Below are 19,440 nucleotides of genomic sequence, written 5' to 3' on the forward strand. Positions count from 1 at the left end.
GAGAAACATGCTCTTTGCATACTTCAATTTTCTGCTTATTATTATTTCTCTAGGTACAATCATCCAAAGTTGGCGGCACAAGAAATTGACAACTTGTATTTTCATATACTTAATCAAATATAAGTTCGCTATAAGAATTGATTTCAATAATTGAAATTGTAATAATTTATATGGAAAATGTTTAAGCGTAAAATTTTTTCGTTGTAACATAATATGTGTAATAATCCACAAATGTTATAAAATTAACTTTAACCCATATCTGTTTTTACTTTTTTCTTGAAATTATTTCCTTTTTTAATGGAAGTTAAGTCAGTTCCTTTTCAATATTATTAAATTAGAAAATATTTATTACGTTCATAAAATTTTTTATTTTTGACAAACTTAAACGTGTTACATTCGTATCTTTTTCATAAATGAGTTTTAATTAAAACTATATAATAGTATAAACGTCATATCAAATATATCTTCAACATAAATAAAAAAATTTTTAGTTAATACTAAAATAATACTGTACTGTGCTTAATACATTATAATAATAGTTTTTTTGTAATGCTTTATTTATCTTTCCTTAGTGTTTTTAATTGTAATTGTACGATTGCAGTCTTAGTTTCATATTCTTCTACTTCTAGTTTTTGTATTTTTTGTAAATGTTCTTCTTTCAATCTAATAATCTTAATTTCATGCTCTTTACGAATTTTTGATATTTCCGTATCCTCTTGTATTAACTTTTCAATTCTTAGAATACGTAACTCCTGTTCCTTATTATTCATTGTAGAAGAAATTTTTCTTTTTGAACATCTTTTACCTTTAATAGACTCTTTATTTGGATAATTTTCATAATATGAATTATTTTCCTTGTTCAAATCATTAATAATTATCACGTCTGTTGCATTATCTGAAAAACAATAATGTTTTATATAATAACTTCTAAATACAATGATTGTACAAGCGACTTATGAATACAGATACTATATTGTTATGCTAGTATTTTTCTAATCAACAGCAAAGTCTGTTTGCCATTTTGCAGGAATTAATATTGAAGTTTTATTTCATACACACCTTGGGAAGAATATTCTTGTTCTACTAAGTCACCATCCACATTTTCGTGAAACAAATTATCAATTTCTTCTTGCTCCCCGTCTGCCAAAGTATTTATAATATTATTTTGTCTCTCTGAAATAATATTATAATACATGTATATATACAGTTTGAAAGGACGAGTTTGTTTTGTATTTATTAACAGCTTCCGATTTATTTGTAACATTTTTTCACCACACCTACCACTTATTTCATTGGCAGTTAAGTTGGAAGTGAATATTACTGGTGCTGTTTTCATTAAATTTGGAGCAATATCAGTTATATCTGGATCAATTTGAAAATCTTGTATCGGTGGACCACCACCAGTAGCCATTCTGTATTGTTTTTCTTTTGTCAATGCCTCTCTTTGACCTTGTTTTAAATTAGTCCACAACTTTCTCAATTGAGAAACAGTACGCTATAAAGTATTAGATCAGCTAAATATAAAATCAAGTTATTGATGAAAACATAAAAGGCTAATTTCTTTCAAGCAATCATATAAGAATTATTCTTATACTATTTATTAGTATATACCTGCACTTACTTTTTCACAAACCAACAAAGAACCATTATATTCTTCAACTATTTCATTCCATGCATATTCTTTTTCTTTCAATGTAGAGCTGTCGCTTTTCTTTTGTTCAACTATATGTTTAAATTTTTTTAATATTTCAAGAAATATTTTTTTCTCTACTGAGGAATAATGTTTATTACGGCTTGTCATCTGTTTCTTTTCCATTACTACAAAAAGAACCTAACAAATAAATAGGTATAAATAAAGTTGTAATAAGGAATATTATTCAAAGGCACAGGATTCATAGTTATATAGTTTCTCAAAGTTTCTATATGAATATATAAATAATATTATTAATTTACTTACATCAACTTTTAATTAATCAATTTTTAATGACGTAGTGGTAAAAATATAAACGATATTTTTTCAGTATATCATACGGTTAAATTGCGTTAGATCAGTCTCCACAGCTTCAGGTAGAATATCTTTGATTGGATAAACTAAGATAAGTTACTAGAAATACGGCGGAAATATCCGAACGACAAATAAGTATTTGCTTAAGATATTCTTTGGAAAGATCAGCTTATTTGTAATAAGATCTACTTGAACTATAACTACTTCATGATGATCGTCTTATTGTACGACTATGAAAACTTCAATTATTAAGAAAGTCTTATTTAAATAAGGCGCTCTTCACCAAGGCGGCCTCATGAGCTGACTTGAAACCGGACTATGAATACGACCCTAAGTTTCTTTATCTTTTGTTTAACGACGGTCTACTTAAGAAAATAAATTTCGCAAAATTTGAAGTCTTAGGGTATGAGCTTAGGGGGGATATATAAGTAAAATTTGCTTTTGACTACTTTTTTTCATTAATATGAACGACGGTGGGATGAAAGAAGGGTAAATAATTATATCTCGACTTCTGTTGACTGAAAAATATGTTTTTTATTTTTTATATTACTCAAAAAAATATCTAAAAATTTTATTTAAAAAGTTATAAATCAAAATGCGAAAAATTGGTATAAGTTAACTTATTTAATTTACAATCTCTTAAGCTAAAATGGTTTTGATTCGACAAATATTCATATGGTTTTTATACATCTCATAATTTACAAGAACAGTTTGATTAATTAAATTCTATAATTTTACGCAAATAGAGCATGGACATAGGGCGCTTAAGTTGATTTTGTTCGATCACGTATACACATACAGTGCTTTTAACTATAGTGTAGTATATCATTTTCCATTTTAAATTACAGAGTGAAACTAGCCGAACCACACACGATTCAATTTCCCACTGTGTAGTACTACTGACACCTCTTCAAATAACCAATTAATATACGAAGTTATAAATAAAATACGTATGATAATTGTCCAAAAGCTAAATGATATGGGTTACCATGGATTACCTATATACCATCTAGGCAAGAATACCATGCATTTTAAAAAAAACTGTGCTTACAAATTTATTCGCAAGATGGTGTGGAATACAGTTTATTTCAAACTATTTTCATTAAACAAATGTAAAGTCTTTTCCAATCGATCAGAATATCAGTATTCAAGATATTCAGTTAACGGGATCCCTCACGCGTGCTTTACCGACAGTACAAGTCAATAAACAATTCCTTTAATAAAAGTCAAATGCGATGCAAATTGTAAAAACGGGCTTCTTTATGACAAGGTGCCAATTATAACGAGTCAATCGAGCTTAATAAAACTCAAATCGGATGAAGAATAACGCTGTACCATTGTCCCGCGTTCTTGAAGTGGAAATAACCTAAAGTAACCTCTCTTCAAGAACGTGGCACAATGGTACAGGGTTATTTTTCAACTAATTTGAGTGTTTTTAAGTTCGTTTGACTCGTTAGGACTGGCACATTGTCCTACAAACCACGATTGTTCAATACGCTTTGCATTTGAATTTTATTAAACTAATTGTTTATTGACTTGAACTGTCGATAAAGTAGGCGTGAGGAATCCCGTTAACTTATTAATTTCCCAAATTTTTCAGACTTTTTCAGTATTACTTTAACCACACTGAATACAAAAAATGTTATCAGTTTTTTTTTCAAGCAAACTAAAAAAAAAATCTATTCTAATGATCAATCCAAATTACTATAGACCTCTCCCCTTCTTCCTTTCTGATAGCTCACGTAAATACTCGATGTGATAAGCTGCTATTTCCCACCCCACGGTAACTGGCACTAAACTACTGTCAACCGTTCGAAAATACAGTATGCAGTACGCAATGCAGTACGCTTATTAAAAAACGAACGTTGATTGCAATACACTGTGATGACGTAGTACTGCCAGTACTGCCAGCACAAAAACGAACGCACCCTAGGAGAGTATTATCCCCACACATCCACATTCCACACCAAAAAACAGCTTCCCCCACTCCCTGTCATCGGAACCACATTGCTCCTCTACTAGTATAATATGCAACAATAACATTTATATAAATTTTGAAGGAAGTAAAATACATTGTCTTCAACTAGTGCTCTTCAATCATAGTAAGCTATATATTGTTTTCTAAAATCAGTTTCAAACAACAGTCAGGCTATGATGTCTATTAAGCTAGAATCCCCCCCTAGCGCAAAATAAAATTTTAAACATATGAAGATTTAGTGCTATTTTGTTGCTATTTATTTGCCAAAATAAAAAATTTTTTGCTCTACTGGCTGGACAGGAAATTAAAATCATAGCGGGTGGGTCCAGGTTAATGTTAAGCTGGATCCCCCCCATACGGTTATGTAATACTCAGCCAAATAAACTAAACAAACAATAACACTAATTTTGTTGCTTTTTTTTGCTTTAGAAAAATATTAAAAGGTTTAAAAAATTTTAATTATTTTCGAAGATACGGCGTTGCAAGAACGTGTCGAGGCGCGCGCGTTGTATCAGCTACGTATCTTTTCGATTTTTCTTCGTTAAAAAAATTAAATAGTTAAAAATATTATTGGAATAGTTCATTATGATCACTTAGAAACTAGAAACAAATGAATAAAAAAATTTTTGACGAAAATGCACAATGTAAAAATAGCTTGAGAATCACTGATCCTTGCTGCTGTACGCTAACGCTTACTGCGTCAATTCTATAGGAGCAAAAAAATCAGATCACGAAAAATTCGATAAAACAATTAATTGTGATCACTTAGCCACCAGAAACAAATGAGCAAAAAAATCTTTGATGAAAATGCGCAATGTAAAAGTAGTTTGAGTATCACTGATCCTGGCTGCTGTGCGTTATCGCAGGACGGTGAAACTTTACCACCCTCAATGAGTAATTTTGCTATATGATGTTGGTAGCACTGAAAGCATGAGGCATTTTATTCAAGATGTGGTCCTCATTACAATTTCATCTGCACACTCATACATGTAATCATGCACACATATGATAATTTGGAGTGGTCTGTCAAATGTAGCAGGTTTAGTCTAAAAAAATTGTAATTTATTGGGATCTGACATAGTTGAAGCGCTCCAAGCGGTAAAAAATGAAAGCAGAGGAAGCCCGGGTTTTACATTGATTCTTATGGATATTTTTCAATAAATTGCAATTTATTATTGAAAACCTTAAAACTTTTGAATTTGGAAGAAAAGTTTGTACAGATATTTTCCATCGAAATCATTATAACCCTCCTGTAATTTCAATAGACATTTAGACACTTAGGCACTTCTGCGCCATATTGAATTTTCTATATATCTATATATATTGACTCCGCCCACGTGTCAGATCCCAATAATTAGTAAAGAAAAATTAACTAATACTACTGGCTGTGAGTGTTCATATAGAGGGTATGGTCACATTAAAATAAAATACAAATTTGTGGAGCTAACATCCTTTATATCAGATAAGTCAATATATTTACATCTGTTTAATTAATAATAATTAGTTTTGGACATTAATTCTTTGTAAAAATATTTGATTTTATTTACAGGTTACTTTCAACGAATCATTACAGCTTGACAGATTTATAGGCAATACAAAATGTATCATTGTATATTCCCACTATAAGAACCCAATAAACTGTCGTTAACAAAAACTGCCTATCTTCATGCACAAATTGTATGTATATAAATGTGGTAATATCATTAATAATTCCGGCTCTTAAATGTCATTGTCTGCTGCAATATCGAAACAAGAAAAAGAAAAATAATTAATATAAACGTTTTAAACAGTGCAAGACATAAATAAACAAAGCAAAATGACTAACTACATATTTTTAGTCATGTGCTTTATGCAGTGATTATAATTGCATGACAACCTGGATATAAGAAAATGTTAATCATTGTATAGTAATTACGGGTGATATATATTTTTTTAAATAGGACCTTTCTTAAATTCCTCTCGAATAATGCAACCTAAAGAAAACTCAAGGGCTGGACACAATTGAAACAAATAAAATAGTAGATATTAAACCAAGCTATTTTTAGCTTCTCGTTGTTTGATTTAATATCTAATATCCTATTTCTTTCAATTGTATCTCCAGTCCCGTAGATTTCTGTAGGATGCAATTAGGGAAGAACTATTAAAAAGGTCCTCTCTAAAAAAGTTGATACTTATTTGTAATTACTATACTAAAAATAGCAGATTGTTACATCCATGTTGTCATGCAATTTAAATATAACTCTCAGCATATTAACAGATATACATATTGCACCATTATCAGTTCCTATATTGTTATTTCTTTGCAATATTTTCAGACTTTTCAATCTATTCGTTGATGGGGAAACTACATTATTACGCAATTAATGTAATGAATTTAACACAGACTTACAAGTATGTCCGAAATTGCCAAATCAATTTAAACTGATGCAAAATATGTAATGCTAAATGGATACATTGAGTATGTATATTCATGCGGAAGGATGTGAAAGAAATGGAATAATTTTATAAATAGGGCATGTACACTTTTTATTAACCTTTGTACATTTCCTCATTGACAATTAAAAGTGAGATTTCTTCCTTGTCTTGAAGGTACTTATTTTTTATTTCAATTAATTTATCAATAAGCATTTCACTTGAATAATAATCTATTTTTATAGTTGGAATAGACTCAATGTCAATTATTTCATCTTCTGTGTCTCTGCTGCCTAGATTTATTAAGCTATTTAATATATTCCTTCTCTCAGTTTGTAGTAATTCTTTTATGTATGTAAACGTTTCCATTAATTGAAGTATCTGAGATTCTACCTCTTCACAGTTATTAATTTTTTCCAAGTTTTTATAAAATTCATTAATTTCATTATTTAACATTAATGTTTTCTTATTCTTTTCTCTTGGCTTATAAATGTTTCTTTCGATTTGTGATATTTCGCAATTAGTTTCTTTTAATAACATTTCTATATAGCCTAATGCAAACAAAAATAAGTTAAATTTATATAATATTATTTTACAGGGCAGAAAGGGAGAGATAGAGTGAGAAGTGAAATAATGGAGGAAAGAATTATGGAAGCCAGATTCAATTTTTCTTCAATCAATAAGGTGAAAATAAAATGTGAACATTGAAGTTTCTGTTCTTGTAAACTAAGAAAATAATCTAGAAAAGGATTATTTTTATTTGTATATAAATACTATTTTTACTGTTATTGTAGTTGAACCGATGTTAGATTTGAAAAGCACTTTTTGTTCTATAAAAGCATTACATTGTTATAATTTATAAAGCTTTATTTATTAAATATACTTATGAATGAATTTATATGCGGCCTTTTACCTAAGGTCTTTTTCAATTTGCTGTTGTACGATTCGGAATAATTGTTTGTTCTATTTTGTAATGTATATACCGAAAAATTCTTAGGTTTTATTTGATTGATCCAATAGTCTTCATAATACTTGAAAAATCGTTCGAATATATTTCCAAATTGAGATTTAGTGATTTCTTTCAATAAATGAAATGTGTTTATAATATAATAATCTGGTAGTAATGCCAATAATGTTAATCTTTTTATAACTATATGCATTTCCGGATATGCCTTTTTGTTCTTTTTTGTGCTTATTATTGAAAGCTGTTGAGCTTTCTTAATTAATGCATAAATATTAAAAATACTTTAAATGCAATGTATCATCAAAATAAAATATTAAAGCTTTATCATTATTCATCTGATAGTTGATTTATCAAATTTTGAAAAGTGATCCTCATATATATATATATATATATATATATATATTCTTAAAATAAAATCAATAAAGCGAATAAATAAAAAAAAAATATTCTTTTAGACTATAATGTCCCCAGGGTAGAGTCGCTAAGGTGCCGGGTGTAACGAAACGCTTGTCGTCGTACGGACTGAGGGCGACCTTTCTCTGACTGATCGAGAAAACTTGGTGAAGCTTCGATCGAATTAAATTTTGATTGCGAGACTGTATGGTGAAATTATCCAAACAATCCTTGTAGTCGTCAAATCTTATATTTCTAGCGATAACGTAAACTTTGACACCTTTGGCTTTTTTAACAATTCTCGTGCAGTCCTGCACCTTGAAAGTATACATTTTTGCCCTCAGTCCTACGAACTCGGTCATGATACGACCATTGTTCTCATCCTTCATCAGACCAGGTATCTATTTGTTGACGTGTGGCAAATCATACTGATTATCGTCTGGATAATCGCTGGTGTCGAATCGCGCGAGATCGCGTTTTATGTACTAGTAAACGTCGTCGCACTCGACACTGTATATAAGACTGTTCGTGTCGGTATACATCGCTCTACATTTACTGCCGAATGTAGGAAGCATATAGTCATAGTGAAATTCATACAAGCAAATTTTTGAAATATCTAAAATACTCATTCCCACGTAAATGGGTTTATCAAATTTCGCGGACAATTTCGATAATTGAATCGTGACCAAATTCTCATTGAAAATCGCGAGACTATGAAAATTCAGTTTGGAAATCAGGGTTTCCGCCCCGTATCTTCCTTCCCACTTGGTTGCGAGCCTCACATCAACTCTATTCCTCACGTTCTCCATTGTTTTACCGAAAACCGTGTTGTTCATGAACTTGAAGAGATTCTTCTCAAATTCGTTAGTGGACGCGGTGCGCAAACGCGTGTTCAGCTCGATGTAATCGCGTAGCCAGGTGGACTGCTGAAACTTTAAACCGCGATGTATACGCTTCAGTACAAGTCCATTACGCATACATTGTTGCAGAGCGCGATAATGTATTACGTCACGCGTCTTATCGTTTAAAGTAGCCAGCAGCTTCTCCTGGCTCGCGCCTGGCGGTTTCTCGCGCACCATGAACGGTAGGTCCGCGTGTTTGTCGTGAAGCTCACGCGGATACTCCAAATCAACCTCCAAAATATAACCCTCGGGATGATCTGAGGGTATAGCGGAGACATCGAGATTGGCTGCGTCCTCGATCCATCGGAATCCACGGGTGGGCAGCGGCTGATACATTGCCCACCCATACAGATTGTTTACGTCGTCATACATGAGATATTTCGACGGTTCCGCCGGATCGCAGTCCCGCATGTACCGATTGTTGGCCCTCTCGTTGCGATGGGAGCACTGACTCAAACCACCGCGTATACCGCGCTTTACGAACAGCAACATATCCACGTCCATGAAAAGCTCCAGCCTGATTCCCGTATGCTTCAACATCGCGTCCCAGGTGAAGCCCGAAAGCGTATAATAATAGGCTGGAACCAAGGTATAATTTAGCATGCAACTATCGCGAAAACTTTCGAAAATGTCGGCCAACAATAGGACATCGGTCTTCAATTACAGGTCACTGTACTCCCCAAGTGTGCGCGTCTGAAATTTGGCCCATACCTGTATCGCATGATTGTATTCTTCCTCGATTATATCGCTGTCGGTCAGTCTTTTGCGAAACGACTGGCACGGTGGTAAAGCCGTCTCTTCCAATCGAGCCGGACTATCTATATAGACGTAAGGAAAAATACCTTTCCTCGTAAGCAAATTGAACTGCTCAACGCTCAAGTCCGAAAATTGTGACCTCAAATTTTTCAGCTGAGATTCCGTCAAGTACGAGCTCAATTTGTCCAGACTGGAGGCCATAAATTTGAACGAATCGATAAATCTCAGCCACATATTATAATTTCGCAAATATTTGGTGAATGAAATGTATTTTTCCTTATGTACAGGCAGCAGATATACCGATCCCTCGTACAAATTAGCGATCGTCTCGAGAATAAAATGCAAATCATAGCCGGAAAAATTGTGGAAAATTACTGGAATTACATGCGAATCTTTAAAATTTAAATTACAATTATTGTGAGCCGGTCCTCTGTATCTGCCGGTCAGATGATCGTGATCACGAATTCGAAGTTGATTTGGAAGAAACGGCTTTTTGCATATATGACAATTGGGGTCATTATAGTGACGCGATCGTTCGCTAAGACTAAGATCACGCATGGGCACGATATAGTCCCCAGTTTCTCGCTCGCGATGCGGGCATTGACCTCGAGCTCGCGTACGAACCATTCGATGCAGTCGGCACCCCGATGAGCATCGTATCTCGAGAGTGACGCATCGCGATTACTTTTTAAAAAATAGCCTTCACTGATAGGTTCATGTTTCTGATAAATATTACTACTGTTTGTTTGTTCAACTTTTGATTATATGCACACGAGATCCGCGTATACGACGAATGGCACTCTTTACCCATTTTTGATGTTCTTGAAGGAAACCCAGCGATCCTCGGACTCTCTCGGTAGCATCAAGCGGAGATCATCGTTGAGCAGCGCGCAATCCTGCTCATGCGACTTGAGCCTCTCTACTGTGCGAAGTAGTGGAGACATCTAAAAAATAATATAAAACATATGCAGTTATATTTGTATTATTATTAATACATTCCGATCGCATATATAATGGGCAATTTTGCTCTTGGTGAATTGACTTAGCACCAATCTCGACAGATTCCTTATTCACATAAAATGTGCAGCTCCCTATTCATCGTTGACGAGAAGAAGATTAGCATGCCTCGATCCCTTCTTCTTTGTCACCTGAAGAGGTACAATTTTGATTTTTGCGTCGATATTTTGCTCTTCATTCTCCAAGGTAAAGATGTTGACCGACACGTCATTATCCGTCTCGAATTTCAGGACCTGTTTTAGCATAGTCGGAAAGGTTATGCTACCGACGTCTAAAACAGTCCGAAAATGTGGATAAGAGGACGTGCGCTATGGATTAGCCGTAGGTTTAGCCGGATAGAATACCGCCGTCAAGGACCACGCGAAACATGCATTATCACTGGTTTCTAAATTTATCAGAGATTTCCTACTTGCGATAGCAGGTGGTTGATTAATTCTAAAACCCGCGTGCAACGGGTTAAAACGATTAATGTTAACCAATAAATAATGAATTTTTTGTAAATCCCATCCACTATCACTCTTTTGAAATTTACTTAATCTTTTCATAACAACGTCTTAAATATTTTTCCTATATCAATCACTAAAATTATCAGTTTTATACAATATTGCGTTAGCCGTACTAATGTTTTTTCATCAATATTGTCCTTGCAGATGAATTGTCCGTTAAATACACAATTAACCTTAACACTATTTGCACTAACAAATACCTTATCTATACGCACACGCACTAATACTTCCGCGTCTACTAAAAAATCCTTGGGCTTTATATAATTACTATTAAGTACCATACCGCTGCATATTCGACTTCGAAACGCCGAGTCAAGCTCCTACCAGGTAAGTTCTTGTACGTCATTGCTACAACCAGCACCTGATTTAATATAATTCAGTTCTCTCTGCGCTCGTAGCAATAGACACTTTATACACGCGATTTCAGCGAAATTCTTTTGACGCGTTCCAACGGGCAGAGCTCGATCCGTGTTGCTCAATCGTCGAATATGCTCGCGACATTCCAATACCCATGCATTGTATTCGTTCGCACTATAAATTGTAAAAAAATTTCTACCTAAATCAGTAGACATTTTTGTTTCTTAAAAAATATAAAATTTTTTAATTCTGTCATACGGTAGACAACAACAATAAATTAATAATTGTGAATGCGTCTCTCGCGAAGAGTAACGCTCATATATAGCGAATAGAAAATGGGAGTAGAGGTGATATACACATCCCATTGTTTCGTCCAAGATGTAATCGATATTCTTAGATATACATTGCTATCAATTTTTTTTTCAGAAGTCATTTATTTCTTTGATCATATACAGATTTCACATAATAGACATTTTGCAGTGAACATATACCATAATGAGTCATACACTTGGGTAATGGTGGTTCGAAATTCTTACTCCCTCTAAGACTGAAGTTACCCCACTCACACTCCTTCACATTGTATATATTTTCTAAGTTGCAAATTTTTCTCAACCAATCATATCTCTCCCGTCCTTTTAAAAAAATCCAATCCTCCTCCTTCTCCTCGTATGACGTTACATACTTTCGTATTACATTTTTATACTTGTAATAAGGTGAATGACCGTCGGTCCAATTGAATCCATGGCGATGAAAATAAAGCCAACTTTAAACAAAAAAAATTATATACAGAACATTATATTTTTTATCGTTAAAAAAAAATACTTACTTATTCTGTTCTCTCTCGAGATCGCTCAACAAAACTTTTTGAAATGGTGGTGAAAAAATACATTTTGATACACTTCATTATCACGCAACACCGCAAATTCTTTAACTATAAAACTTTTGTCGTTCAATACAAAACCTTGAAAATCAACGAATATCGGTGTCCTTATCGTCAGTCGATCGATGCAATACTGAACGATCTTTTTTTTTGTCGCATGTAAAACATTTCTTTTCCCCCTCTATCAGGGGAACAAATATGCTAAACTGTGTGAAAGTTGATTGTGTGATGTCCGCGAGGATGTCTAGGAAGGGAGGCTTTAGAGTGGCAAAAAACAACGCCCAGGAAATCTGGTAAAAGGCAGTTTATTTGATTGCGAAAAATAAATACAAAATAAAAATGCTCCAAAGGAGGCTGAACAGTAAATGAGTAATCCACCCAAAGTTTGCAAATACGAAATCCCACCCTGTGATCCCCAGGTCCCAGGACAGGATTCTCCGAACCTGAGACTCCCAGGCTACGAAGAAAGAGAGAAAGGAAGAAGATTTCTTGGAGTCCAAGAAATCGACGATGGAGCGGAAATGCGTACTAAGAGACTTAGTGGCGTCGCAGGAAGGTAGTGATGGCTAAGCTACCGCGAAGAAAGAAAAGACAAAGTCTAGAGTCTAGACCGTTTAAATAGAGCCGCAAATTGACGGAACTCTTGGGGAGTTAATATATACAAGGGACACAAATTGTAACAGCGAGAGAGAGCTCTGCGCTGTGAGCCATCTGTCGGCCTTGATTGGAGGTAGGACCAAGAGAGACTGAGTGTGAGCAGGAGCGATACGGCCTGAGAGTCCCAGACCGCTCGCGCCCCCACTCCGATCTCTAACATAAACGTATTAAAATTCAATCTTTTTTTTGTGAGAGGGGATCATTTCTAAGATTTTTTTCCCATTGTGATTGTGACCTATAGGCTCATCATAGTATAATACAATAGGAAAAATAATATCTTTTTTTGATTAAGAAAGAATGGACTCCTTATAAAATTTAACTTTATATTTTAAGGAAACGATAAAGTCTTTCTCTCGACGGAGATATTTCTTCGGAGGCTTCATTTCAGTTTTTTTCTTCGTCGAGAATAGCGCGAGCGCAACAGTGCATAGAATAACTCACATAATGGATATAGAAAGTTTCTTAGTTTATAAAAAAGAACTTAAATATAAAGATATAGCTATAATTGATTCAAGAAGTAACCAAATTTCTTACGCATCTTTTCGTTTACGTGACACTATGAACAACCTTAGTGAGGAAGACAAAAAAACTGTGTGGTATTAGCTCAATATTGCGTATGGTATAAAATACAGTGATACGGGATTCGAGAAATACGAGTAGCAGGATGTTGAAGATTTTATTAGAGATTGCTTAACCTGCGAGAATCCCGTAGTAGCCTACAAGGGAGGGAATATTGAAAAAAATATATTGAATAGAATGAATATGGAAAATATTAATTTAGAAGTGTATGGTTGTCCTAAGATTAAGGATTTAATTAAATTATATGATTTTGAAAAAAAAACCGTGTAATTTACACGTTCGAGAGATGAACTTGGACAATGAACGTATCCATTGTCCGTACGAGGAGGTGTCAGTTTTTGCCAAGTGGATAAAACAAAAATGTGATTCTTTCAAACTCATCGGAAAAAAGAGAACTATTTAGAGAAATAAAGAGTAGAAGGCAAGTCCTCAAAGCTTCATTCAATCTTATACCGTCGTCGGTGCTGCACACAGGAAAAACAATGAGCTGCGAAAAGTGTAAATTAATCATGATTCAAGAGGATACTGTTCCTCTTTCACCTACTCTTCCCAGAGAATTGACAGAGGAATACGTCAATCGAATTAACGATTTTTTCCATCGTTACTTCGAAGAAAATGAACGGAAACTGCATCATTATTTGCATAAAAACTGTAAGCATTTATTTTACAATTTCTTTTTTTACCTTTTCATAATATTTTTACATTTTTTTTTTTTTTGATAAAGTAAAAGAGGATGAAGAGGAACAGTCTAAAGAAGATATTGAGTCACAGGAGACGAAGAATGAAGAAAAACAGACTAAGGAAGATATTGATTCGGAGAAGATTAACTGGATCCCTCAAACCCTCTGTAGCCAACATTACGGAACGAAAAACGAGGGAGAATTGTCCAGCGTTTTTTTTCGACCGTTTTTAATGATTTTGGGCTTGTTGGAACCGTTAGGACTCGCACCTTGTCATAAAAAAGCCTTATTTTCCAAAAAATGAAAAAAAAATAAAATTGTTTAAAAATTCGCATTAATAATATTGAAATGCAAAACAAATTGAAAAATCGGGCTTCTTTATGACGAGGTGCCAGACCTAACGATTCCAACAAGCCCCAAAACATTGAAATCGGTTGAGAAAAAGAGCCGTACCATTATCCCGCGTTTTTGAGGTGGACGAAAACTAAAAATTTTTAGGAAGAAAGCTAGGCTTCCACCCCTTTCGCAGCTCATGCTAACGTGTTCCCCCACTCCAGCATCGAAACTTACTGCGAAGCTTTCCTCATATTTACGCTATTCCCCTATCTGTAGCTATACACATACAAATACCGCTAAAATAATGTTGAGAACATTTCATTTCACCGATATAATGAAATTGCTGAAAATGCAATTATCATTTTGAAATAAAACTGGAGAAAAGAAGATTTCGTAATGCTTGAAATATAGGGCATACGGCGAAAAGCGGGACAATGGTACAGTCGTATTTTTCAACTGAATTTGATGAGACTAGTCATAACTAAAGCCATTCTTCATGTAGATTGTCCTAAAGAGCTCGAATTTTCGATAAAATTTATAGTTTTCCAGTTATGAGCGATTGAAGATGGACGTGCGCAACAGCTGATCTAAGCGAGAGAGGAAATATGTATTTGTGCGCCGTGCAACTTCAATCGTTTATAGCTGAAAAACTAGAAGCTTTATCGAAAATGCGAGCTCTTTAGGACAATCTACATGAAGAATGGCTTTAATTATTAGTAGTCTCATCAAATTCTGTTGAAAAATACGACTGTACCATTGTCCCGCGTTTCGCCGTATGCCCTATATTTCAAGCATTACGAAATCTCCATTTCTACAATTTTATTTCAAAATGATAATTGCCTTTTTAGCAATTTCATTATATCGGCAAGATGAAATGTTCTCAACATTATTTTAGCAGTATCTATATATGTATAGCTACAGATAGGGGAATAGCGTAAATATGAGAGGAAAGCTTCGCAGTAAGGTTCGATGCTAGAGTGGGAGAACACGTTAGCATGAACCGCGAGAGGGGAGGAAGCCTAGCTTCATTCCTAAAAATTTTTGCTTTTCGTCCACCTCAGAAACGCTGGACAATGGTACGGCTCTATTTCTCAACCGATTTCAATGTTTTTGGGCTTGTTGGAATCGTTAGGTCTAGCACTTCGTCATGAAGAAGCCTGATTTTTCAATTTGTTTTGCGTTTAAATATTATTAATGCAAATTTTTAAACAATTTTATTTTTTTTACGTTAGTAGTGGTAGCTAGGGGGTTCCTGTGACACGGCGGTGAGGGGAGTGCGGGTGTGCGGGAGGAAGTGTCTTGGGTTCCAGTGACATGGTGGTGAGGGGGGTGCGGGTGTGCGGGGGGAAGTGTCTTAAGAGAGCTGGGGTATATTGGGAGATGAGGGGGAGTGCGGGTGTGCGGGGGGGAAGTGTCTTCTTAAGAGCTAGGGTTCATTGGGATGATGAGGAGGGTGCGGGTGTGCGGAGGAAATGCTTTGGTTGTAGAGAGTGAGAGTGAGAGAGAGAGAGAGATCCCTCTCACCCTCTCTTTCTCTCTTAGTCTCTCACCCCTCTCCCATCAGTCTAGGGCCCGGCTGGTTAATTATCCTACGGGTCCACTAGTTCCCTAAGGCTTACCCCCTCTCCCATGACCCTAGGACCCGGATGGTTAGTTATCCTACGGGTCCACTAGTTCCCTAAGGGTTACCCCTCTCCCATCACCCTAGGCCCCGGATGGTTAGTTATCCTGGCAGTTACCCAGAGAACTTTTTTTGTATTTTAGTTGGTGGAGGAAAAAGTTTCATTTTTTTCCACTAGGTGGCGATCACGAAAATTACTGGGTACAGCTACACCGATAGGGGTCCTGAGCATCTTACGGACTGCCATTTTTTTTTCTTAGACCTGCCCTCGGAGGGTCTTTTCTCCCTCCACATACTTATCCTAGACCCCCTCCCACTATTTTCCTACTATAGACCCGCCATTTAACTTGATTTCACATTTTCTTAAACCTTGAGCACTAGGTAGATTTTTTTCTTTTACACAAGTTAGTAATAATTGAAAAAATATGCAAGTTAGCATTGCTATTATTTTAGGACGTCCTACGGACAGTATATTACAGGAAATGCTTGAATTGTTTCATTTGAATTTCTTTGAAATAAGTGAGCGAGAGCCAGAAGATGTGTTGGATATAGATGGTAAGTTATTATAGATGACCACATTATACATTTATTTTTTTTTGAAAATCTTCTAATTCTTTTTTTTTATCAACAGTGTTATGCTTGTTACAAATGTTTTTAAGACGTATCAGGGAAATTGAAGAAGGAGGACATACGATTGACGATTCGTATACGTGATCGGAGGAGGAAGAGGAGTAGATTTATATGTTAACAAAAATTTAATTTAATGAGATATAATGTTACAACTTGTAAATAATGAAACAAGTGAATATATTAAAATTTTGATTAAAACTAAAGTCAATGTTCTTCTTGAAAACTTCCCTAATACCCTTTAACCATTTTTCTCCCCTCTCAAACGACCTCTACGCTATTGAAGGGTCTTTTTCCCTCCACATACCCATTCTAGACCCACCTACTATTTTCCTCCTATGGGTCCTTCTTTTAATTTCACATTATACCTTTCTTGAACCTTGGATACAGATTCCTTTTTTCTTATACAAGCTGTCGATAAATATAAAGTGAAAAAATATGCAGTATCAAGTGATTATTAATTTAGCGTGTAGACAGAATTCTCCAGTAATTCATATAATTACAAGAATAATAGATGAAATTATGCAAAATTTATCACGAGCGGTAAATGAAGAAACAATCGAGACGCATGGAATGGAGTATGAAAATAGTAAGTTATTATGAATGAGATTGCATCATACATTTTTCTAAAATCTGATGATTTTTTACAGTAACACGCTGTATACAACTGTTGATGAGAGGTATCAGAATGATTGAGATAGAGGCAGGGATAATTCCGCAGGAAGAGGAGGAGGAGCAGGAGGAGGAGGAGGAGCAGGAGGAGGAGGAGGATGAGGAGGAGACAATGGTGGAGGTAACAAGGGCAGAAGAATAGCTTCATATTTTAAAATATTATATGTTAAAACTCTTTTTAGTTATATATATATATTGAATAAAAGTATTATATGTTAAATCTTTTGAATATTGAATAAAAATTACTGTAAGCATATTATAAGTGAATAGATTATTCATTACATCTTCCTGTAAGCATGCTCTACATGTCACATAGTTAACAGACATTATTTTTCCTTTTGCGAAACAATGGGGAGTGAAATTCTAGGGACCACCCAATGTTCCTCCTATGAGCTTTCCCAGGGCTCTCTAAAACTGACCCGATACCTTCTGCCCATATTTTACCCTCTCAACCAGTCTCTAGCTATTTTTTTCGAGACTTTTCTCACAAACAGGTCAGACAAATGAGCCCACGTGCTAAACAGAGTCACAGTGTGAAGTAAGATTGTCAAGAAGCCATTGATGCGCTCGATACTTTCTGACCATATTTTACCCTCTAAACCAGCCTCTAGCTATTTTTTCGAGACTTTTCCTCGCTCAAGCAGACCAGACAAATCATTCAGCCTCCAGCTATTTTTTTCTCAAGACTTTTCTCACAAGCAGAGCAGACAAATGATCCCACGTGCTAAACAGAGTCACAGTGTGACGTAAGATTGTCGAAAAGGCATTGATGCGCTCGTAAATTTTAAGCTGCACTCAGGATATGTCCTTAAGATGCTAGTATTCCCAACCCAAGTAATAATGAACATATATTTCACGACTCGTTTCTAAATAATGAAAAGTTTATATTTTAAACTGTCATTACTTTATCTGAGGAACGTGACTATCTGCACCATCTAGTACGTGTTATGACACGTTTGAATTAAATATATTTGTTTTAGATTACGGTTATTTGATCTGAAAAACGTGTATCTCACGACTTGCTTTTAAACAATGAAAAGTTTATATTCTAGACTGATCTCACTTTATATAAGGAACGTGTATATAATTAAATGGATTTATTTATTTTAATTAACAACTACTTGATCTAAAGAATACATGTATCAACAGGTTTAAAATAATGAATTCTCTTTGAAATCTACAATCATGAGTGAGTAACCCATCAAAAATGCCGTTCGCCTGCAACAATCCCTCCACTCTCAATTTCCAATAAGTGTGTATATCTTATCCCTTCCTACGATATTATTCAAAGCCACCCAAGTTTCGTTTGCCTGCAACACTTCCCCTACTCTCAATTTCCAAGTGTGTATATCTTATTCCCTCCTAGGATATTATTCAAAGTCACCCACGCTAGCAATTAGGAAATTTCATTCAGTCTCGATTAGAAGCGTGAAGCAGTCGAAAGTTCAAGTCTGTAACGCTGCAGTCATAATATTTTATTGTGGTGTAATAGCAGTATTGAAGCTTCAAGCAGTGCAAAGTACCAGTTTCACGTTGCAGACAGAATATTTTTTTATTGTCACGTAATTGTCGTAGACAATCTTTAGAAGGTAAGAATAATTTTTTCTTTTTACGTTATTCTCTATTCTTAATATTATTTTATTATTATAGAAATGGATTTAACTAAGATTAATGAACTCGCAACTGTAGAACCAAAAACTTTTATAAAACTGAATACTTTGGATATTGGAGGGTCATACCGAATAACTGAATTATCGAAAATTAAAACCAAAAATGGAGAGAGAATAATAGCAAAGCTGCTTACGAAGGAATGGTTCTTCTTGCCTGCGAGGATGATGGCATTACTGGAAAAACCAGAACAATTCAAGAATTTTCAAGATGCAGCTTCAAATCAAATATTAACATTCACGTATCATGGTGGAAATTACAATAATATGACATTTGCAATTTTTAGTCAAATTTCAAAAGATTAATTTAGAAAACATTTGTAAGGAATGATTTAAACACAAATAAATGATTATTATATCTTATTTATTATTTTTTTCCTTCATTATAATGATAAGCTTAACTATAGTCTATTAGCGATTAACATACATTT

The 19,440-nt window shown here is 34.5% G+C and overlaps 2 protein-coding genes across 2 annotated transcripts in view; both read right to left on the reverse strand.

The window, feature by feature from the left end:
* Positions 1-19,440, reverse strand: part of LOC136778025 (opioid-binding protein/cell adhesion molecule-like) — a 1,000,824-nt gene that overhangs the window by 865,027 nt on the left and 116,357 nt on the right. The gene's annotated exons all lie outside the window — the stretch shown is intronic.
* Positions 555-10,672, reverse strand: LOC136778091 (myb/SANT-like DNA-binding domain-containing protein 3). The gene is made up of 7 exons (XM_066734702.1): positions 10,559-10,672; positions 10,218-10,354; positions 9,366-9,600; positions 1,622-1,831; positions 1,282-1,495; positions 1,060-1,173; positions 555-895 (listed from the first exon to the last, which is right to left on the reverse strand). The coding sequence occupies exons 1-7, from the start codon at positions 10,670-10,672 to the stop codon at positions 555-557; spliced, it is 1,365 nt and encodes a 454-aa protein (XP_066590799.1).

This window comes from Prorops nasuta, unplaced genomic scaffold (genome assembly GCF_024137725.1).
Source record: "Prorops nasuta isolate Cenicafe-Biocafe unplaced genomic scaffold, Cenicafe_Pnas_1.2 PNAS00013, whole genome shotgun sequence".
Classification (NCBI taxonomy): Eukaryota; Metazoa; Arthropoda; class Insecta; order Hymenoptera; family Bethylidae; genus Prorops; species Prorops nasuta.